At 43.8% G+C, this 25,000-nt stretch overlaps 1 protein-coding gene across 1 annotated transcript in view; it reads right to left on the bottom strand.

The window, feature by feature from the left end:
* snd1 (staphylococcal nuclease and tudor domain containing 1) overlaps window positions 1-25,000 on the bottom strand; it is a 360,720-nt gene that overhangs the window by 289,185 nt on the left and 46,535 nt on the right. Inside the window, 2 exon segments of the mRNA XM_083794554.1 lie at window positions 12,824-12,925; window positions 24,181-24,261. Coding sequence (XP_083650680.1) covers window positions 12,824-12,925; window positions 24,181-24,261 — 183 coding nt within the window.

Here is a 25,000-nt window from a genome sequence, read left to right on the forward strand (position 1 = left end):
GGCCGAAGGCATGGGGAGAGAGAATGTTTTGCACCCTGTCCATGTGTCCGTCTGCGTACAGCTAATATCCGGCGTGTTGGCCCGGTCCCTGACAAAATGTGAACACACCCACACTCCCTGGATGCCCCAAATTTGCCCCAAATTTTCCAGATAGGCCTGTTCTAGTGCCACCATGAGGCCGAACACTTTTTTTTAAATATATTAGTCCAACAGGGTCTCCTTTCTCTCAGCTAAGGGGTAAAAATGTTGAAGGCCCCTGTAGTCCAACAGGGTCTTCTTTCTCTCAGCTAAGGGGTAAAAATGTTGAAGGCCCCTGTTCTAGACTGTCGATTCATTGTCTAAACAAAGTGCTGGAATTTGGCGGAAGGGGAAAATGACAAATTCCAGGGTTCAAACACTGGAAGACCCGCTTCGGGCTAGATACACTCTGCCTTGGGGCCGATTCATACTCCTATTTTAGAGCCGAATAAAAGTCGGTTCGGCTCTGTAGAGCCTACAATGTGACGTCATTTGGCTCTGTAGAGCCTACAATGTGACGTCATTTGGCTCTGTAGAGCCTACAATGTGACGTCATTTGGCTCTGTAGAGCCTACAATGTGACGTCATTTGAGGTTCGGGGGGGCGGCGGGTACCGTCCTAAAGTCGGCTCTTCGGTGCTACTGAAAATGTCTGACGAGCCGAAATCATTTCGGCTCTACAGCACCGAACAGTGGTAAAATAGGAGTACTGTATGAATCGGCCCTTAGGTCGTGACCAGGCTTTTCTCTAGAGACACTCGGCTTTTCTCTTCACAGATGAGGAAATCCGGGACCGAGGCTATGACCGCAGCCATTCAAGCTCCACAAATAAAGTAATCTGATTTATATAAGCTAGTAATAGTGACCCTTGACCTTCAGGTCAGGGAATGAGAGGACAATGGACAGCAAACACAGCTAATGGATCTACAAGCCCACACAACGCAAAGCAACGCGAGCGTGCAGATATCTGGAGTCTCTAGGGGGGACCGCACAATTAAATTAATCACATTTTAATCACTATCACAATTTGGGATTCTCAGTTAAATAAACATGATTAATTGAGTTTGGATGTGTTCGATAGATAAGCGCGTGTTATTTGCCATATAATATATGCCCTGTATACAATTTACGGATTACGGATAAGGGTTCAGGACAGACAGGCCTTTTCGGGGAGGGGTCAGAATAAATTATGGATTTAGATGGTTATTCGTCTCAACTGCTCAATTTGAGCGGTTGAGCAGCTCAATATTTCGCACTAATTAATCTAAAGCACCACATTTTGAACATAATGTAGCATAATGTAACATAATGTAGCCCAGGGCATGCTCTAATGATTTAGCTATGGGCTCCCGAACCGGCGAACTTTGGGGTCGCCACAGTGGCCAAATCAATTTGGCCACCATTAACAACCTATATAAGGGCAACATTTTCTATATTTCATTATGCTTTAAGTGTGGATTGAATTCCTATAGAGGATATTTTACTCAATTATACAGATAAAGTTCTGTAAGATTTCAATGACTTTGAAGAACATTTTGCTGAATGCGAAATGTATTAAAGCCACGGGAAAATAGTCGGTGCATGTGCAACATTATATGGCCACAGTTTTGAACACACAATGGCACTGTTTAGACGCTAATATGGTCCTTTAACTTGTCGACTAAGATAATAAATCTACACAAACACTCCTGCTTTTTTCTGATTCTCCTCCAACGTCTGTCATTCTCCCTCCCCCTCTCCCTCCCTCTCTCCCTCTCCGTCTCACGCTTCCACATTACCCCCCTATTGAAACGGTACAGGCACTGCTTGCTTTGTGTCATAATACCAAAAGGCTCGATTCGGCTAACTTTCTAAGTAGTGCTTCTTGCAGGCGCTGCTGGGTCTCAGCCTCAGCAGAAAAAAAAGCCCTCCCTATGGAAATGTTGCATTTAAGCCACTTATCAGGGCAGAGCACATTCAGATAATCCTGCATGTTCAAAGTGGCTCCTGTAATGCAGCCGCGCATGTTGGACTGCCAATAAAGTGTGTTGCTTCCTATCGGATTTCAGTGCATTTGTATGTACTGTATGTGTACAGTATGTACCGCTATATATACTTGCATATATGTTGTACAGTCGTGGCATAATGTGCAAAAAGTTGAGAAAATGCTGTTATACAAGCTTGCAACGTGTTGTTAGGTCATATATCTGCTATTTTCACTTTTATCTTTTTTATAAACGTTTATAAATTGTAATCGAGACAAATATGTTTTAAATAATTGTGATTCTGAAAACTCACCTTTTCAGACTCCATCATGGCCCATAGCACTTACCCCACCCCCTTAGATAGCATTTCTGTAGACTTAGATAGCATTTGATACATACTTATAGCATGTCATGTAGACAGCACTATAATTGCATTGTATGTAGTCATAGCACGTCATAGTACATTATGTATAGCATAGTAGTATATAGATGTATAGTTTATATGTATAGCTTCATTATATAGATATTCCACTGTTACTTTCTTAGTTTACGCATGTTTCTTGATAAATGTTTTTATGTGATCTATTCCCATGCTTTTTTTGTTCTTGCTTAATGTAAGTCGCTCTGGATTAAGATTGTCTGCTAAATGCCTAAATTGCAAATTGTAAATTGTGATTTGAAGCCATAACTCACAGCCTAAAGGCCAGTCCGCACTAATGCAACTAATGCAACGTTGGACTCAATACTTTTTTTATGATGGTTTGAAAAACAATGACCAAAATACGGGTGTAATGATATAGTAACTATGTGTGATGCACGTAACTCGAGAACAGTTTGACCCACGACTTCACATTCGACCCACAGGGAGTGCAGTGCCCGGTATAGAGTCTGTCGGACCCACGCTTCTCCAGAACCACCACAACCAATGATATCCAAGTACACTTTTCAGTCAGTTTGCAGTCGTCAGGCACAGATCTCCATATGGGACACCGGTTGACAGTTAAAACGGGTATGCACAAAGTATTTGTGCATTGTATTTAACAATTTTAAGATGTAAAAAGAAAAAGCTGAAATGAATTACTTTTCTATTCCATATAGCTACACTTGGTCTATGGATAAATGTGCATTGTATTCTGTTTCATGTCAAGGCATGGGTTTGTCCATACATGTTCAAATACAATGTTCATCTATTTGCCAGATATCACCGTCTACTTAGTTATATACATAATGAAGAAACTTTACCTTTAACCCATTCTGAACGGGCACCCGTTTTCGTGTTAGCATCATGTTATGCTTTAGCTATTGAAAAACAGCAGATCTACAAGCTCATATCTATTATTATATAGGCACCGGCCAGCGACTTTTTACGGGTACAGGTTTTGGGAGGAGTGCAAAGCATTGAGGCCGGCACTGCTGCTGCACAATATGAAGCTTATCAACATGACATCAGCGTGTCCCGACATACTGTCCCTTATTATCGTAAAGTCAGGTAGTGTGCACCGAGGAGCCATGTGTGTCTGACTGTCTGACTCTGTGTTGACTGTGTACATCGCCTCGGCTAAAAACAGGGGAACAAGGGAAGCCTGACGTATGCTTCGCCGTACGACGTGTCGTATGTTAAACAAATAGCTGATCTGCAAGCTCACAACGTGTCGCCTCCGCAACACGTTGTGAGCTAGTAGAACGGCTATTTAAAAAAAAAATAGTATCAAAATATTGCTTTAATGCTCATATTATCCATAGGAAGTATTAAGACATTTGTATTAGAATGTGTATATAGGGCTGGAATACAAATGGACCCTATAGCTGCAATTTGCAACTCTCGATTTTTTTTAAAATAATGGCATGAATCTAGAGTTGCAATACTCTCCATTGACTCCCCAGTCCCCACTTATCCAATAAATATCGTTTTGCTATAAGTTATTCATGCATCCCTCTTTTATCCATCCGGCGAGACGGGTCGCCGCATTTTAGGAGCACCAAGTAACTCCTCCAGGTGCTCCTCTGAGTACTAGACCAAATAGGTTGTGTGCAGCCCTGGTTATACCCCTACAAAATAGGGATGTCAGGTTTAAAGCCGTGACCTCCCTGTTGAAAACCTGTGTCTTGAGTTGCACACGTTTCTCCATTGATGGAGTGCTCAAGCAGTTCCAAGTGTCATCGGGTCTTATAGGTCAATTTCCAGACGGGGCTCCTTCTCCTTTCTACCTCCTCCGTTTTCCTCCGTTCACTGTCAAAGGTTTTCTGTTCCCTGTTGTAGCAGAGCAGCATTCACTTCATTAAATGATAGGCAGCTGCTGTTCCAGGCTGGTAACAACAGCCCCAGAGCACATCAGTCTGTCTGCTTCTCTCTGGCCTCTGTGTCCATTTCTCTTTCACCTTCTTTCCTTTTCCTCCACCTTTCGTCTTCCACGCTTCCCCTGCCATGTTTGCACGTTTTGGAGTTGTAACGGCTGAAATCAATAATAAATCAGTATTCCGGTATTAAACTGCAGGCCACATTAACCGTGTCCGGCTCCACGCGTCCTAGGGAACCCAATCGCCGCGTTCATAGGATGTCCTAGCGCGTCCTCAATGATAGCAGGCGAGAGAAGAATATTCTGAATTTCTTCCTTTTTTTTTAATTATTTATTTATTTTTGACTGAGACTCTCAGTTCTCTTTTGAGAACCTACAAATGGCCGCGAATCGCGCGCACACTGTGCGGGCCCCCACACACACACACAATCATTCTACATGTGTGGCCCCCGGCCTAATATAATTGAAGAAGACCCCTGCAGTGATGCGTCTGTGGCCACTGACCGTGTCTGTCCGTGCTGGGCAGGTCATGTGGTCGCTGGCGATGTGTCTTTAGCCACTGACCGTGTTTTGTCCGCGAGGATAGAGAGGTAGGTACACTACAGGGAGAGCGAGCATGCGGCGCTCACCGCAGATGTCGGAAAAGCCCCGCTGTGATTGGCCACAAAGCTGGCGGGTGATGTCAGCGACGTATCGCGGCAACAAAGCACACGCGTGAACGGCACTTGCGCATACATGACATGGCCGCCTGAACCCACGCACAAAGTTGTGCTCTCCATGGGCACACACATACACATTCACTCCATGGACACACATACACATACATTTGAATTTTGGCCGTGGAATTCTCTCAAATGTAATGGTAAATGGTGCATTTATATAGCGCCTTTATCCAAGGCGCTTTACATAGATTGTGCATTACATTCACCCATTCACACACATTCATACACCGATTGCGGCGGAAGCAATGCAAGGCACCAACCAACCAGCACATCGGGAGCAATTTGGGGTTCAGTGTCTTGCCCAAGGACACTTCGACATGTAGACAGGAGGAAGAGCCGGGATTCGAACCGCCGACCCATGGGTACGTCTTGAGCCACAGTCGCCCCGTAAATAATAGTCTTATGTTTGGGATTCACTTATACGGCTATCTCAACCAATCACAGCAACCGATTGTGAACGTGTAAACATGGAAGTGCTCGGCAATGGAACAAAACACTGTGCTTTCGTTGGCATGTGCGCAGTCCAAATCATTGTTTTTTTTCACACCGTAATCTCACACGAAAGTTCTACGGAACACGGGAGCATACCCGTTTACACCTTAGAGTATATATGAATAGAGAAGACACCCGAGTTCTCCTTCCATCCACTTGCATTAAGTTGCTCAAAAGCGCATGAGGCGATTTCACTCCTCCTTCCTGGTAGGAACAGAGTGCATTATGGGACGGATTGCAATGGTGAGCGGCCCAAACACATGAACGCGCTGCCGTTGAACGCGCACGAGCGTCGTCCGTCGTGAACGTGTGCAATGATAGTCAACGGACCAGCGCGTTCATGTGTTTGGGGCCAGGCTGCAATACCTTCATTCGGCCACTATGTCCATTACGCCTCAGGGTTTCCTCTGGGTGCCGTCTCTATTCATATATACTCTAAGATTTACACGCACCTGGACAGTGAGCGCAGGGGGCCAATAAGGCAATGATGGAAGGAGGTATAAGGGCCCCGTACACCATTCTTATGGTAAATAATTACTTTATTGAATAAACGACAACGTTTCGATCTCAGTAGATCTTCGTCAGGTCAGTATAGAGATACACACATGATGTTTCATCACTTTTATATATTTCCCACAGATTGAGTCGTCGTCGTCCGTCTCTCTCCCCCCCCCCGTTGTTGCGGAACATGGGAAACATAAGTTCTAGATGCGTTTCAGAATGGGTTATCTTCGCGATCTAACTCCCTGCCTTAACGTTGCCATCAGATACAGACAACGCACTGCAACAACAACAAAAAAAAGAGCATGGAAAAAAAGATGGCCTTTGACTATGGATATTAGATATGCTTCATAAAAGATCAAAATAATTGCATTCTCCATATAGAGTTGAGGAACTGAATGGAGGGGGGGGGTATAGGGTAGCTTTTATTTCCTTCAAAGTGAAGCGGGTGGTATTACAGCTTTGAGCTTAAATCTCTGCATGCCGAGACTCATAGTTAATGCTTAGTCACGTCGCGGAAGGGTTTAGTCAGGGGAAAATCCGCTTGTTTTTGCATCCGTGTAGCGCGGCACGCTCTGAGGCAGCCTCTGAACTTTTATTTATTTAAAAATGTTCATGACTTGAGGGCTGTGCGTGTGTGTGTGCGTGTGCGTGCCCGTCTGGTGACCCAATGGGAGATGAGTATTGGTCGAGTATAGAGGGTATGCGTGTGACATCATCATCAAACCAGGAAGTTATGCAGGAATGCCTACCGAGTGGCAAAAAACGACTTTATGGCCTTGACAACCCATGCATCCAAAAATAAGTCGAATCTCATTGCATTAAACGACATTAAACAATGTTAAACTTAATTTGCCTGTCACTTTGCCACTCGATTTGCCATGCGCATACCCTCTATTGATAATTTAACACCCCCAGCACCCAGGTAACGCCCGAAGTATTGTCCAAAAGACGAAGTTTATTGATATGAAAACAGATCGCATCGCTCCACAGCCTAGGGGCGCCTGTTGGGCAATCCTCGATGTTTGAGTAAGAGTGAGACGTCATCGAAAAACTCCCTCCCCCGTTTAGCCGACGACAACGAAAATCTTAAAACATTAATAACTAACGCGATCTAAATCATCCCGTCTAATTATGAAAAAAACATCCTGTGTTAGACGGCCCTCCGCGGTCCAGTCGCTAGTCGCGATAGATTTATTCTTACCTCCCGTTGTTGTCGATGGCCTTTAAAGTGACGTGGCTATTGTTAGCTACACACATGTTCACAACAACATCCGGTCCGTCGGTAAAAGTGGTCCGTGTTTATAAATCGAATGGGCGCTATAATGTAATGGATCAAATAGCCCCGGCTCCCTCACGTATTAGGATAATATCAGTCACCAGAAAAAAAGGTTGGGTGTTTTCAATGAATCTATCATAGTTAAAATGGAGTTTGGAGTTACAATGGGTTTGTATTGGAAGGGGGCGGGGCAACTAAAAAGAATATCAAATATCTAAATATTGAGTCGAGTCACTCACTCACTCTCTCTCACTCTCCTCCCCCCCTCCCTTTCTCCCCATCTCCCTCTCTCGCGGGGGAAAATCCAGACATGGTTAAGAGCATCCCCTCTTAATTCCTTTGGGTCAAGTCGCAATTTACCCCACAACAGTCGAGGTAAAAAGGGCCTCCATCTCACTTTCTGTCACAGGAATAAGTATCCCTCTCACCCTATCTCACCCGCTCTCACTGGAGCAGAAATTCAGTGAAAGCATCGGTTTTAAGACTTTCACTAATGCTTAGTGCTGCAAATCTGTTGCTCTCCCTCTAGTGCTTAGTGGTTCCGAGCCCGGGCGGCGTTAAGTGGGTCGACAGAAGCCTTCTGCTCGCAGCGCAGTCCAAACCGCCAGCGTTACCTTTTAGAAGCATCTTCTACGCAGCATGAGGCCTGACAGCCTGGCAGCTGAGGTACTGCAGAACAACATTAATGCCTGGTGGGTTTAAGCGTTGCAGCTGCAAATAAACCCTCGTTTACCCACAGCGAGGCTGCCATAGTTTGTTTTGCTGCCTACTGCTTCCCTTGTTGCCAAGGCAGCCGTATGGCTGAAGCTCGTACCATAGGAAAATAAAGTGCAATGGTCATAGTTTTATAAAGCTCTGCAATAATCATTGATTCGTTCTCTCTGCCCTAGTGTCTTAGCAACAATTCAAGCTTTTGGTGAGAACCTTACAGCATATTGATTTTGGGAGTGTGAGAGGATGTGCCTGTGTGTGTGTGTGTGTGTGTGTGTGTGTGTGTGTGTGTGTGTGTGTGTGTGTGTGTGTGTGTGTGTGTGTGTGTGTGTTTGTGTCGGATAGACGACGACACCACCAGTAAAACCTAACCCACTTTTAACATAGAAGGTCTGCCTTCAATACTAATCAACTGTGGAAGAATACAGTGGCGTATATATTATTATATATCAGCTTAATTACAGCGGGTCTCGCGAGGCCAGACACATGGGCGATCTTCGGGAGAACATCGCCCGGAGCCAGAGTGTGAACAGTCATTATAAAACGCCCTCTTAAAGTGCCGTTTTAAATATTTCATGGAAAGGTTTGGCGGAGATCTACAGTACGTGACGAACGATTGTTTGTCTGCCTGACAGCAGGGTTAGCGTGTCTGTGGCCGGGGGGCTGGGGGCTGGGGCTGACGTTATCAATTGCAATGTGGGGTGATTGATAATTCGTTCAGGGCAAAAGCAAAAGCGTGAATGTGTGGAGAAGGCCTGGGCGGACACAAACCCACCGACTGCATCAGTGTTGTTTTCGTCGACTAAATCTAAGACGAAAAATGTCCGTCGACTACCTTTTTTCACTGACTAAAACTAAATTAAAACTAAATAAAAACGAATATATGATGACTAAAACTAAGACTAAATATACTGACAATTTTGTCAACAAATAAAAACTAGACTAAAATGTTAGGAAGGGACTAGTGGACAAGAGATCCAGTTTTATTCTAGGTTGCATGCTGAAAATAGCAGATCTACAATCTCTAGAGATTGTATATCTGCTATTTTCAGCATGCAACCAAAGTGTAAAATATGTCATTACAACGACATCAAGGCCTGTCAAGACACATTTGTATGACATTTAGTCGACTGAGACTAGACTAAACACTAGAACATTCCAGGTGACTAAAATGTGACTAAAACTAAGTGAAAACTATTCAAGAGACTATGACTAAAACTAAAATAGAAATTTGCTGCCAAAAACAACACTGATCGAAAGTCTGTGGAAAAATCACACCCGTGTGAACTGAGTGGTGCAACTCCACCCCCACCCCCACCCCCACCTCTCTCTCTCTATCTCTCTCTATCTCTCTCTCTCTCATTAGCAGGCAACAGTGCAGCACTATATCTCTCTCCGTTTCTGGCACAACAGCGCCCCTACTGGTATTCCTAGTCATATACTGGTGCTCATTAACGCCACACGGACACATAGGTGAAGGCATGAACACAGACATTGCTGTTCCTTGGAGTGGTTGCACCGCTCAAAAACTGTAGGAATATCCTAGAACAAAGCAAGAACACAAACACACGGATATACTCCCACACTCCCAGACACACGCATTCCCCCTAATCAAGCATTAGCTTCAGGCACAGGATCATTTAATATGAGCAGGTTCTTTTCACGGTCCCCAGAGTAGTGATAATGACTGAATGCTGTTGAATCGAGCGTCGCTCAGGAGAGAGTAGAGTAGAAGTGACACCAGAGAGGTTTGAGGAAATGGAAAAATGAAAAATAAACTGTTGTTCTAATGTGCTGTGGGTCGGGGGACCCATTTATGAGTCACGGACCAATTTGTATGGGTCCCTTTGTGTTTTGTTTCCTACATCTTGTTTAAAATTAGAATTACAAAACATTTTCAAAAAACTAATTTTCCATGAATTAAAATAAAATAAAAAATCCAGAAATGTCATCAATTATTTAATATCTAAGAAATTATTTTTTTTGGAAAAGCAATGTTTTAGTAGTGAAAAGATCCGATCACTGACACTTTCAAACTGTTATCCCCATTTTGGCCATGTTGTCATAAAAAGGTGATAGCCGGTTTCAAATGTTTTTTTTTTTTAATCTTCAGAAATCGGCTTGTTTCACTAACTTGTGTGAAACGCTGTAATCTGAAGTATAAAATACTTAAAATAACTAATTTATGAAAAAACATAAAAAGATGAAATATGAAGAAACTGTTTTGCCTGACATGTTTCCGATCGATGCGTGTGTGCGTTGTCGCACACGATCTTCATGTCTTTACAGCACGTAAAGACAAGCGATCAGACCCTTAATGAGGGGGGGGGGGGGGGGGGTGGGGGTGCTAGGGCATGAGGCCTGCTTTATTGTATTCCAACGTGGTTCACATTCCCTGCCTCACAAGCCTTTATTGCTGGTGAGAACAAACACTTAACAGACACAGAAATGGGGCCGCAATATAGATGTGTTTGTACGTCCTAAAGCACAACATTCAGCACATTGGTTGAAATGGACAGCCCTAACACGAGCACACGCTCGTATAAAATGCATGTGAAATCCATATATGGACACATGTGTTCGAGCACGTTTCACACTAGCGCAGGCTATTGCATTTTAATGGGGAGAGAAACATGATGAGCATGCAATTTTCTCTCAACAGGCCACAGTCTGGGTTTTATACACTCATTGTGCCTCGCTCATTACGACCCTCAGCTCATGCGTGGCAGGGCCATCTCTGTTACGGCCATCTTTGTTACGGTGGTCATTTATGGCGCCTGCACACGTCAACGTCTCTGTTGATGTGTCAGTGCCCCCCCCCCCCCCACCACCCCAGTCTGACAAATAAACAGCGGAATCATTAGTCTCTCTCCACTCGTCAAGGGGGAGCCTACGGACGTAATATTATGCACCATTAAAAAAAACATTAACAAGGATGATTAAAATCGCTGCGGATGGGGGTTGGTTGTGAGGGTCTCTTACTGCTATGGAGCAGTGTAAATAAGACACGCCTGTTCTCTTACTCACAGTATGTGCATGTGACGCATACATGCATGTGACGCATGCATGCGACGCATACACGCATGCATCTGATCCATGTTTGGTACCCACCCATGTGACCATGTACAACACAAACGCGTTCCTAGCTGGCCGCCGCAAGGAGGAAATATCATCGGTTGTTTTCATGTAGGGAACTCTAGGGATGAAACGAACTTCTAGCTAAAGTTGGTATGTTTACACTCAATTGTGCATGTACTGTATATATGTACAAATTATTAATTTCACTCAGGTTTTCATCAATGTGTCCTTTCAAATAATCTGGTATCCTAATTACTCTGTTTTCTTTGCACTCCATCTACGTGACCATCGTTTAGCCAAATTAAGATCTGTGCTAAAATTGTTGGTAGGCCTGTTGAGGTGGTCTTACATTCATTTAAAGAAACCCAGACCAAGAGCACGCTTAGACTGGCCAACTGGCCAAGAGCATCTCCTCTGACCCCTGACATGTTTTAAATGATGAATATCAACTGTTGCCCTCCATGAGGCGCTTTAGAGTCCTAAAGTCGGCTCTTCGGTGCTACTGAACATTTCTGACGAGCCGAAATCATATCGGCACTATACAGCGCCGAAACAGCGGTGAAATAGGAGTATGAATCGGCCCTAAGGCCGTCTGTGAAATACCTACATGTTAAGACTCGAAGTGATCCGGAGAACAAAAGCAGTGACTGTGTGGCTGAGAGAAACGGATGCGTGCACACACACACACACACAGCTGTGCGTAATGAATGTGAACGTAAGTGAACCAAATGAGTAGCATTGGCGTCCCACAGGGCAGTGTGCGAGGGTCTCTTTAGCTCGCAGCACCACGGCCCCCCCTCGCTGCGTTAGCTTGGTGTAAATCACCGCGGGCCCCCATGGTGTGTAAATCACCTGGGGGCCCCATGGTGTGTAGAGCACAGCGGATCGATAACCACAAGAGGTAGAAATCAACACTGCTTGTTTAAAGCGGGGGAGAGCCGGCCGATACCGGGCCCCAGGGCATGAGCCTGGACGTTTACACAGATAGAACTATATACGTCTCCATCTGGAGAGACCCCAGATTAGGTAAAGCCGTTAACCGTGTGTGTGTTCCAGCAGGGTTTCCCTGCCATTTCTTCCCTCACACACACACACAAATCTTCCAATAGTCTCTCCTCAGCGATATTGTTTTATTTGACAACACAGCCGGCTACACTACACCACCACAGGCAATCATATTGAGGCCGATGCACGCATACTAATGTTCCAATTACATGGTTTAACCAGTGGTTAAACAGACCGCGAGTGGTGCACGGCATAATCGGTGGTCCTCGAGGATTATTTGAAGTATGCTAGTGTGGTACAGAGTTCAAAGAAGGTTGAGAATCCATGCTCTAGTAAACACATACACAGCCCTCCACAGTAACATACACAGCCCTCCATTGACAACAGAGTGAATGGGAGCCTGCGCTATCCATGCTCTAGTAAACATACACAGCCCTCCGTTGAGGGCTGTGTATGTTACGGCGGCGGTGGCTCAGGGGTAGAGTGGCTGGATGGTAAACCGCAAGGTTGCCAGTTCGAACCCTGTGGGCTCCCACGGGGTTAGTGTCGAAGTGCCCTTGAGCAAGACACTGAACCCCTAATTGCTCCTGATGTGCTGGTTGGTGCCTTGCATGGTTTCAACTGCCATCGGTGTATGAATGTGTGCGTGTGTGAATGGGTGAATGTAATGCACAGTCTATGTAAAGCGCCTTGGATAAAGGCGCTATATAAATGCACCATTTATCATTTACCAGTGAACGGGGAGCCTGGTGCTTACCTTCTTTCCAATCAGCTTCTTCCTCAGGAACTCTCGAGCCTCAAACATGTAGGGGATGTCGTACAGAGGACGGAAACGCTTGTCTTTGTCTCTGTTCTTCTCCTAGAAACAGAGAGAGAGAGAGAGCACATGGAACACTGTCAAAGTGGGCAGGGGTGAGGTGGGTTTGGCGAGTGAGGCCAAGTAGTAGCCTGACCAGTTTGTTTTGGGAAGTCTGGAGCCTTTGAGGCGCTGTGGTACCAAGAGGTGCAGGCATAGTCGAAGAAACCTTGTACAAAGGCTCCTGTTAAGGTCTTCAAGTTGTTTTTGTTGACCATTGAGGAGATCCTGTATAGGAATCTTGTTCTTTGGTTGACTTTTTTGACTACGTTGGTGACCGGAAAGATTTGCCTCCAGGATGGAACCATGGTAGGTAATTGCATCTTTTCGTGTGATAATATTGTCACACACTCTAACCAAGAAGCCATTTGCCTTGCTGAGATAACTGTTTGATCCAAAGAGAATGGATTCAGTTTTTCCCAGGTGTAAAGATAGTTTATCAGTGAGCCAGGTGCAGATTCTACCGAGTTCAGAGCTGAGGGCCTTTTCAACCTGCAGTAAAAAGCTCTATATTCTGAAAGACTGTTCAGTGACAGAGGTCTCACCAAAATACAACAAAGAAGACAAATACTCTATAGCAATGTTTACCATGGGAATATAATTATAATTAGTTATCTTAACCCATTTAGACCTAAGGCTGATTAAAAAAAAAAAGAAAGCCTTCTAAATCCTAACACAAGTTCTCTGAAAACCTTCAAATCATTATTTATTCAAAACATTACAAAATAAATGTTGCTATAAACTGTACATGGCAACAAAACCCCCCAAAAGGGTTTCAGGGTCCCAGTCCCAGGGACAAACTTATTTTTATTTATTTTTCCCCCCAAAATGTGCTTCACGGTTTACCCAGCCAAATACATAATCAGCTTGGAGGTCCTCCTTGACATGGAAATGTGTGAGAGCCACACGAATAAGCAATAAAAACGAGAGATATATGGAACATTATCCATATATATACAGTATAAGAAGACCGCATGGATCAATACATCCACTGCAGAAGGAGACCTTTACAATGAACACGTGCATGCAGTCACGCACACGCCTGTGTTGACACAGTGAGGGACTAGGAACCTGCATGTCACACACACGTGCATGCAGGGCTCGACGCTTAGCATTTTTCCAAGTAGCACGTGTGCGCCTAAGTTGAAAAATCTAGTAGCACACAAATTATTTTAGGAGCACGATGAAAAATGATGTATTTTTAAGGGGCGCTAGCCCCTCCTATATACAGCCTTTGTCCCCACACATCTCAAAATGAGCCATTGACAATCAACAGAGAAATTATGTCAAAATTCTGCTAAATATGACAAATTAAACGCCATTGACATTGAAGGGATAATGTATGTCATATGTAAACGAGCAAATCAGCTAACAAATCACAGGCAACAGGCATTGGCCAGTATGAGATGATATCTGATGATGTATGACGACAAGAGCGCCCCTCACTTAACATGGGTGTGATTTTTCTTTAATAAAGTGATATGAGGTAGGGGTGGAAAATAATGTCAAAATATTATATCACTATCTTTTCAGCAATTATCACAAAATAGTGATATTCATCATGATATCATTGTTGTCTCCACCAGGCCGAAGGCATGTGGGGAGAGTATGTTTTGCACTCCGTCCGTCCGTGTGTCCGTGTGTCCGTGTGTCCGTGTGTCCGTGTGTCCGTGAACAGCTAATCTCGGCCACCGTTAACCCGGTCGATGCCATATTTTGCACACACACTCCCTGGATGCCAACCATGAACCTCTGCCCCAAACTTTCCAGAACGGCCTGTTATAGCGCCACCAGGAGGCCGCTTTGTGCAAAACAAGTTTTTCAATGCCATATTTTGCACACACACTCCCTGGATGCCAACCATGAACCTCTGCCCCAAACTTTCCAGAACGGCCTGTTATAGCGCCACCAGGAGGCCGCTTTGTGCAAAACAAGTTTTTGCACAGTACACCTACAGATTTTGTCCAAACATCACGCAAATTGGTACACAGTCTCTCTACAGCCATTCAACGAAACGGGTCTTTCAGATTTATCAGACTCCATCCTGATTGGTTAAGATTGGCTTCCAAAGTTCACAGGAGTGCTCAGTTTCAAACAAAATGCTGCAAATCATGAACACATCGCGTGATTTCCGTGAAATTGTGCACCCACATTCCCACTAGGCCGAGGACGAAATGCCACATGAACAATTTCAACTCAGCCTCAAGGTGGCGCTATAACTGGCCGAAAAGTGTTTTTACCTCTAACTGCACGGATCTGTGGATAACCTGGTGGAGACCTGTGCCCGGAAGGGCACTTTTTCTAGTTATGTTTGTTTTCATATAATAATCAATTTGTTTTATGCTAATACTTTGTAGATAGATCGATAGTAGCTCTGTTCCATACCTCTAATACATGCAACACATTAGAGCTTTGGACCAGAGCTAGATAGATAATATGTTGCTCATGGATGGATAGACAGGCTATCCGTTTTTATCCTTCTGTTTTATCATGTTAGTGTGACATTCAGACAGTGCAGAGGCTGCTCGATGGTGAATTAGTATTGTAACATTCTCCTTGGCTTTGACTGACTGACTGATATTAATACGGTAATCCAGCCAGTTCGGTCATTCGCATTATCATTTATGCTGGGCACACGCTTTTGTAAGCAAACGCTAAGCAAGGGTTGTTTTTGATAAACATCAACATCAACGCGCAGTGTGTGCGCGCGTGCGTGCACGGCTGCACGCTGTTTCACCCACGTTTGGTTAAAAGTAAGTTACGTTTGAACTTTGAGCATTACAAACTGACTTTGCAAATAACGTGTCGGGGTCCAAGCAATTCCTTCTGACTCTGTGCTATCATGCTAATGCTATCCCGCTCTGACTTATTTTCTGACTGCCGCTGCTGACAGACAGAAAGCAGTGACAGGGAAGAGCACGGAGGCTCCGTGCTCCGCTCCGTGGAGCAGCAACACAGTGAGCACGGTGGGAGCAAAGGGGACAGATCTTCAAATAAACACCGCATTGAGCCTCGACACGTTGTTAGCTTGTAGCTCTTCTCTTTTTGGCGAACGACACCGCCGTTCAGAAATATAAATTTAGGTATAGAACCGTGACTAGAATGTGCACTTGCTGTAGACAGAGACTAGTCTTTATCACGATTGAATGGTCAAATCCTGTAGTCGCACCTGTGCGACAAATGTAATTTTACAAGTCGCACGGTGATATTTTTTGTCGCAAATGCGAGTACCTAGTCGCACTGTCGAGCCCTGCGTGCATGCACACCTCAAACACACACACACACACACACACACACACACACACGTGCATGCACACCTTAAACACACACACACACGTGCATGCACACCTCAAACACAAACAGCCTGATTTGCTATCAATACACACACACAAGCAATCAATACACACAATGACACACGGCGAAGCCAAGGCATACCAACTTCCTGTCAAACTCAAACAAAAGCAAAGCAGACTCAGTCTGCACACACACACACAGAGAGAGACACACACACACACACACACACACACAGAGAGAGAGACACACACACACACACACACACACAGAGAGAGACACACACACACACACACACACACACACACACACACACACACACCTCTATGCATTCTGACAGGAGCGGGCCACAAATAGAACCAATTTGCATTTTTCAAAAAGAGGTTGAGGGTTTCTGTGTCACTGCCGGTATCACAACACAACAGACAGACAGACAGACACACGCAAACAAGAACACAAACACACAGACAAACACACACACACACGTGCCATTTTGGAGCGAAATGAAACTATACATGGATGCAGAAAATGACAAAAGACAGAGGGTCTCCAGCAGGATGTCATAATGCTTAGTAATGTTATGAAGACGAATGCATGTGGAGTAAGTAAGTCATCCTCCTGGTGGCGCTCTAAAAGGCAGAATTGAAAAATTCAGGTCAAACTTTTTTCCTTGGCCTGTAGGCATACAAAGTTGTACGCCGATTGGTGCAGTTATATATGTGAAGACGTGACTGCCTGTCATAGCGCCACCATGAGGCTGATGTGATGTCAAGTGGCATTTCTTCCTCAGCGAAGTGGGAATATGCGTGCAGTTTCACCGCACTCGGACACTGCGTTCACAATTTTCAAGCAATTTGTATGAAATTAACGGGGCCTCTCGTGAAAACTTAAGAAGGAAATGGTAGCCAATCAGAGTGGAAATCAAACAGACCCGTCTTGATCACATGACTATAGAGCGTTGCAGTCCCTCCCCCTTTCAGAAAAACGAGAATGAAATCCCAATGCATTCTCCCATAGGCATTTCTTATTTAATTTATTTAAAGACCTTTTAAGCGTCGTACGAAGCCAACTCTTGTCGTGACAAATCATGACACACACAATTTTTCGGGCCAAACAAAGAATTAGAAAGTAGAAAAAAACGGCAGGTTACAACACTTTTTTTGTTGTTTTTCTTCTTTGTAATAATTTGTTTGGCCTGAAAAATTGTGTGTGTTGTCATGATTTGTCACGACAAGAGTTGGCTTCGTACGGCACTTAAAAGGTCTTTAAATAAATTAAATAAGAAATGCCTATGGGAGCCCAGGCCGTAGCGTAACGGTCTGGGCACCGGACTGGTAATCCAGTCGCAGTGTGCCGCGGGTTCGACTCCCGGACCCGACACGGCCTTTACTGCATGTCATCCCCCCATCTCTCTCCCGTTTCCTGTCAGCCTACTGTCTGTCCCTTCAAAAATCAATAAAAGGCGTAAGCCGCAAAAACATATCTTAAAAAAAAGAAGAAAAAAAAAAAGAAATGCCCAGTATGGGAGAATGTATTGGGTTTTCATTTTTTTCTGAAAAGGGGAGGGACTGCGACGCTCTATAGAGATCATGTGTACCAAAAAAAAGTGTTGGCACAATAAAAGGCAGATGTGAAAAATGCAGGTCAAAGCTTTTTCCTTAGGAGGGTCCATACAAAGGTCTACACAGAACGGAGTGAGTAGTGTGCGATAACAGGCCCCTGTGAGGGGCAGAGGTTCAGCTCTGGCATTCAGGTCGTGTGTGTGTGCAGCAGAGTTTGACTGCCATGAAGCCAACGGTGCCAGAGATTAGCTGTTCACGGACGGGGGGGAAAAACCGAATAGAAATCATCTCCAGCTAATGAGGTGTCTCATGGTGGAACAGGAGTCATGTCTGAGAGGTGAAGGAGTCCAAATGTCAGCTCCTCTTGCCAATTACACACAAGTGGAGAGAGAGAGAGAGAGAGGGAGAGGGAGAGGGATAGGGAGAGGGAGAGGGAGAGAGAGAGAGACTATAATGCACTAGTGTTGCTGTAACCCAGTGCTCAAAAGCCACTGTGAAATATTGCCAGTCAATGATCTTCATCGAAGATCAAAAAAGTAAAAACTAAATAATTCCATCAACTGTCCTTGTGGTGAAGCTTACAGTGGCCAAACAGAAAGATGCCTGAAACAACAATAACAATCTCTGAACACAAAACTGCTAACAGTACACACACACACACACACACACACACACACACACACACAGGCAACGTTGAATATGCCATGGCTAAACATTACCTTGAGGCTGATCATTAGGGGTGTCAAAAAAAATCGATTTGAATTAGAATCGCGATTCTGTTATGAACGATTTAAAATGGATTCATAATTTCCAAAAAAAAAATTACATTTATTTTTCTGGTTACAGTTACAGGAGTTTTCACTACATGGTGTCTGTGATATGAAATGTAAGCTCACCCTAATCACAGTAAACATCATGTCTTCAGTCATTTTCAAGTTACTGTAGTATAGTCACTTCAGTTCAAGACTGGAGTAGATTGTGATTAAATCATATGTGTATTGAATCGAGAAGCGATTTTGAATAGAATCAAGAATCGGGAATCGAATCGTGGGACAGCCAATGATTCACAGCCCTACTGATCATGATCCACCCTCATTTCTGCGCTTTGTAGGGGTAAAACAGGTTACCACCACCAGAGGGGGTAACCTTCCCAAATTGTTATCTCAGATAGAATTGTTCTGATCTATGAAGTCAACACCATTCACCACAGGGTGCATGGTTAAATGATGGCCTTTCCTACAAACCCTTTTTAAACAGCCGTTTTGACCGAAAATCAACCGATAATTCATAGTAGGTTACTTATCCAGCCGATCGGCTCGCCTGGAGCCTACTGGCTGCGATTGGAGTTGATGACACGTTAACCCATCTTATCGGTCTAGTCAGGTCTACTGAGCCTACTGAAAACTACAAGCCTCCTCATACCCTCCCCTAAACATAACCCCTCATACCCTCCCCTAAACATAACCTCCTCATACCCTCCCCTAAACATAACCCCTCCTCATACCCTCCCCTAAACATAACCTCCTCATACCCTCCCCTAAACATAACCCCCTCATACCCTCCCCTAAACATAACTTCCTCATACCCTCCCCTAAACATAACCCCCTCATACCCTCCCCTAAACATAACCTCCTCATACCCTCCCCTAAACATAACCTCCTCATACCCTCCCCTAAACATAACCCCCTCATACCCTCCCCTAAACATAACCTCCTCATACCCTCCCCTAAACATAACCCCTCATACCCTCCCCTAAACATAACCTCCTCATACCCTCCCCTAAACATAACCCCTCCTCATACCCTCCCCTAAACATAACCCCCTCATACCCTCCCCTAAACATAACCCCTCCTCATACCCTCCCCTAAACATAACCCCCTCATACCCACCCCTAAACATAACCTCCTCATACCCTCCCCTAACCTCCTCATACCCTCCCCTAAACATAACCCCCTCATACCCTCCCCTAAACATAACCCCCTCATACCGTCCCCTAAACATAACCTCCTCATACCCTCCCCTAAACATAACCCCTCATACCCTCCCCTAAACATAACCTCCTCATACCCTCCCCTAAACATAACCTCCTCATACCCTCCCCTAAACATAACCTCCTCATACCCTCCCCTAAACATAACCCCCTCATACCCTCCCCTAAACATAACCCTCATACCCTCCCCTAAACATCACCCCCTCATACCCTCCCCTAAACATAACCCCCTCATACCGTCCCCTAAACATAACCTCCTCATACCCTCCCCTAAACATAACCTCCTCATACCCTCCCCTAAACATAACCGCAAGCATGTCGCTGCGCGGTCCTATAATATTAACACATGTTCGCCAACCTTAATCCTGTCGGATTAAACCTGTTTTTCAGTCGGCAGAGCGTGCCCATACTCGTTGAAAACAATCGTACTGATCCCAAGTGATCACTGCGGTCTTGTCGAAACGGGTGTTTTAAAAAGGTCAGTCACATGGGGCTTTAGAATAGCCAACAGTCGATGAAGATCATTGACTGGAAAGAAAAGCCCAATATTTCACAATGGCTCTTAATTGAGCACTGAGTTACAGCAACACAAGGGACGCACGACGTTGGCTTTTGTACAAGACAAAGTCTCAATTAAAAGGACATTAAACATTGATTCCACTCAACGTGTTTAGTTTTTTTGTTTGTTCGTTTCTACAGTTACCTCCTCTTTGACGTGTGACTTGACTACATCGTGTTACCGTAAAAGTCCTTGCAGACTGGACGCATATTACGGAGAAACGGTGGAAGAATGCTGCTATCAAAATTAAAAAAAAAATGCAGCAATGTGCACCATTTTGGGCGGGAACCCCTTTTGGTGTTACAGTAGCATTAAGTTATGCTTTAGCTATTTTTGAAAAATCAAATAACGACTGACATAGAAACATAGCTTTTTCAGAAAACTGTCATTTTTAGAATCTGATCTCAGGTCAAAATGGGTTAAATGTGCAGAACTTTGTCAATAAAGTTTCCTTCTCACATTCTTCCTTCTCAGTAACAAATCCCGCAAAACTATCATGATCAAAAAAAGAAATTTGGCATCTGCGATATTTGGATATTTTATTACTCTGGTCCGGAAAGTATTTTTTTCTCCATGGGTCTGTAGTGGGTCCCCTCATTTAGCTGTGTCTGTGCCTACTGTATGTCCAATCTCACAAACTTTTTTATTTGCTGTCGTTTTTCACTATTATACTTTGACATATTTTAACTTAAATTGTATAATGGCGACCAAAAGCCAGGCTTGCCCAAGTTTGGAGTCATACGCCATAGATATGTCATAGACCAATTAACCCATTTTGGGCGGGAACCCCTTGGTGTTTTAAACATGGTTATAATTTAGCTATTGGAAAATAGCAGATATACAAACTCATTACGAGCTTGTAGGTCTGCTATTTGTGAAAAATCTTAAAAATGTGGCACAAATCTTTGAATATATATTCTTTCAGAGTGAATGTTTTTAACTCGGGTCTAAATGTCTAAAAAAAACTAATTGCACAAGTTTGGGCTGGCCAGTAACACATACGTTCCTAGCTTCCAGCTCATCTACAGCAAATATCTCTGCTTAGTTATTTTTCAGAGGTTTTTTTTTTTTAAATTAAGGTTTATGAAGACCTCACCCTTCAAAAGGTGCTTCAGGTTGTAATGGAAAGCTATGATAGAACTTCACTTGGAAAGATTTAAGTTATGTAAGGTTCTGCGTTACCCTTTGTAGTCCAATAGATTTAAGTTATGTAAGGTCCTGCGTTACCCTTTGTAGTCCAATAGATTTAAGTTATGTCAGGTTCTGCGTTACCCTTTGTAGTCCAATAGATTTAAGTTATGTCAGGTTCTGCGTTACCCTTTGTAGTCCAATAGATTTAAGTTATGTAAGGTCCTGCGTTACCCTTTGTAGTCCAATAGATTTAAGTTATGTCAGGTCCTGCGTTACCCTTTGTAGTCCAATAGATTTAAGATATGTAAGGTCCTGCGTTACCCTTTGTAGTCCAATAGATTTAAGATATGTAAGGTCCTGCGTTACCCTTTGTAGTCCAATAGATTTAAGATATGTAAGGTTCTGCGTTACCCTTTGTAGTCCAATAGATTTAAGATATGTCAGGTCCTGCGTTACCCTTTGTAGTCCAATAGATTTAAGTTATGTAAGGTCCTGCGTTACCCTTTGTAGTCCAATAGATTTAAGATATGTAAGGTCCTGCGTTATCCTTTGTAGTCCAATAGATTTAAGATATGTAAGGTCCTGCGTTACCCTTTGTAGTCCAATAGATTTAAGATATGTCAGGTTCTGCGTTACCCTTTGTAGTCCAATAGATTTAAGTTATGTAAGGTCCTGCGTTACCCTTTGTAGTCCAATAGATTTAAGTTATGTAAGGTTCTGCGTTAACCTTTGTAGACAAAGAGCAATAAGCAATACTTCCCTTTACGTGATGTGCGACACAATGCTAATGATGTGACTATTGTAGCAGTTCATTTCAATGTTTCCATCTTTGATTAAAACGTTGACAACTTGCAGTGGTAATACACAACCAGGCAGAGATAATAAGGACTTAAAAACAGGCGTGACATTCACTGGAATTCCTTCATGAATAGTAATGGCATGGCTGTAGCAAGGATATAAGGTCATGTTCTTTTAAAAAGAACATTTTGCTCTGACACTAATCAGTGTGTGTGTGTGTGTGTGTGTGTGTGTGTGTGTGTGTGTGTGTGTGTGTGTGTGTGTGTGTGTGTGTGTGTGTGTGTGTCATTTAGTCACCCTTTAGTTGTTGGGGTATTATTAGTCACAATACATTTGCACATAATTATGTTAAATTTGTCCTCTACATTTACTCATCTTAACTATTTGACTAGTGAGTGTTATTACCTCTGTAATTGTGGCTAGCCGTTAGCATAAACCCCAGTTCCTAGTTCCAGCATACGCGTTCACTTTAACCGATTCTGACCCCAGATCAGATTAAAAAAATGTCTTCTACATCCTGACAGTTTTCTATGTCAGTCGCTATGTTTTTATGTCAGTCGTTCTTCGATTTTTCAAAAAATAGCAGACCTACAAGCTCGTAGCGCGCCACTCGGTGGCGCGCTATGAGCTTGTAGATCTGCTATTTTTCAATAGCTAAAGCATAACGTAATGCTAACACCAAAATATCAGAAAGTTGTTCTACAACTTGTGTTGTCTTTAGCGTAGCATTGGTGGTGTTGTACATTATGATACATTCATTTTATTTTTATTTTATTTGTATTTTGTTTGGGGGGGACTTTCAGATCTGTCTGCGTGCGTGACCGTATGTGTGTGTGAGTGTATTTGTTCTTGCCATTTTATTTAACAGTATGCCGACAACAACCCATAGACAAATGGGCAGCGTTTACGACTGCATGCATAATAACCTCCCCCTCGATAACGCACCAACATTAAAATACTGGCGAGCGTAGAGGGACGGACGGAGGGCATGCATTGCCTGAGGCAACGGCAAAAAATAAATAAATAAAAAGATATGACTCGCCATAAAGCAGACATTTGTTACCTTGTCCTCCACTTAGGCACAGTGTGCGCGCGTGCGCGCGTGCGTGTGCGTCTGCCTCTAACCCATTCTGACCTGAGATCAGATTCGAAAAAACGTCTTCTAGATCCTGACAGTTTTCTGAAAAAGCCATGTTTCTATGTCAGTCGTTCTTCGATTTTTCAAAAATAGCAGATCTACAAGCTCATAGCGCGCCACCGAGTGGCGCGCTATGAGCTTGTAGATCTGCTATTTTTCAATCGCTAAAGCATAACGTAATGCTAACACCAAAAGGGGTCCCCGCCCAGAATGGGCGGGGACGGGGATGGGGGCGGGGATGGCGTTGCTTAGGACAGATCCAGAGGACCCATTTAGTCCATAACAACAATGTCAGGCGCCTGGTGGCTCAGACAGACCACCAACCACTTACTGTAGGCCCCCTAGTTTAAACTTCTCCGTATTATGGCGATGCTTACTGTAGCAAAAAAAATGCAAGCTTGCATTTCAAGCTCATGACATAAAAATAAATAAAAAAAGATTGGGTGGATCTCAGATGATCTATGACCTCTACAACGACAGTCTTCAATATGACACGTCGTCAAGTTTCAATTTGGGGAAATTGCCGCGTGACCCTAATGATTATTATAGTTGGAAATGTTTCCACAAATCTAACACTTAACGTCAGTTTGCATGATTAGGTCTGAACACACGGACCCTTCTTTTGGATGCCAAGCCGCTTGCAGAGGCACGTCTCGACATGTACAGTACAGTGCACTGCATGCCCAAAATAGGAACGGTACATTGTGTTGAAAAGTAGTGAAGCACATGCTCCGTGTGAGACACAACGACAAGAGTTCAAATCTTGTACAAGTCTGTCCTCTATCTGACCTCCATTCCCCATCTCTCCACTTCTTGTGTCTCAACCGGCATAATGCCCCGCTTCGACAGACACACCACACTTCCAGGTTTCTGGACAGAACACCAACAAAAAGGACAGCGCCACAATCACAAATTAATTAATGGAACCGATGCCGAGTAGTTCTGGCTCTGTGGGCAGAGGTGCCAACTGCTGCTGGAAAAGGGAAATCAGCATCAACATAAACCTCAATGTACGGAGGCACACAGTGCTGTAAAATATAACAGACGGTTGTGTTGAACGATGCAACTTGGGAACCTAATGATATACGTTGTCATAGCATCTGTTTTAACTGTAATGTCCCACATGGAGATCTGTGTATGTGCCTGTGCCCACTGGCAGAGCCTGATTGGTTGAGCCTCAATTGGCTGAGGCAGAGGCTGGAAATTGCACAGGTGAAAGGAGTTGGCCTCATTAGGCCCACTGGCAGAGCCTGGCCAGCTTGATTTGGCACCTGCCCACAGAGTCAAAACTACTGGTGTACTGACCATGGTATTACTGTGTTAAAACTACTGGTGTACTGACCATGGTATTACTGTGTTAAAACTACTAGTAACTGGTGTACTGACCATGGTATTACTGTGTTAAAACTACTAGTAACTGGTGTACTGACCATGGTATTACTGTGTTAAAACCACTGGTGTACTGACCATGGTATTACTGTTTTAAAACTACTAGTAACTGGTGTACTGACCATGTTATTACTGTGTTAAAACTACTAGTAACTGGTGTACTGACCATGGTATTACTGTGTTAAAACTACTAGTAACTGGTGTACTGACCATGGTATTA

Source organism: Protomyctophum parallelum, assembly GCF_964188405.1.
Source record: "Protomyctophum parallelum genome assembly, chromosome: 22".
NCBI classification, from domain to species: Eukaryota; Metazoa; Chordata; class Actinopteri; order Myctophiformes; family Myctophidae; genus Protomyctophum; species Protomyctophum parallelum.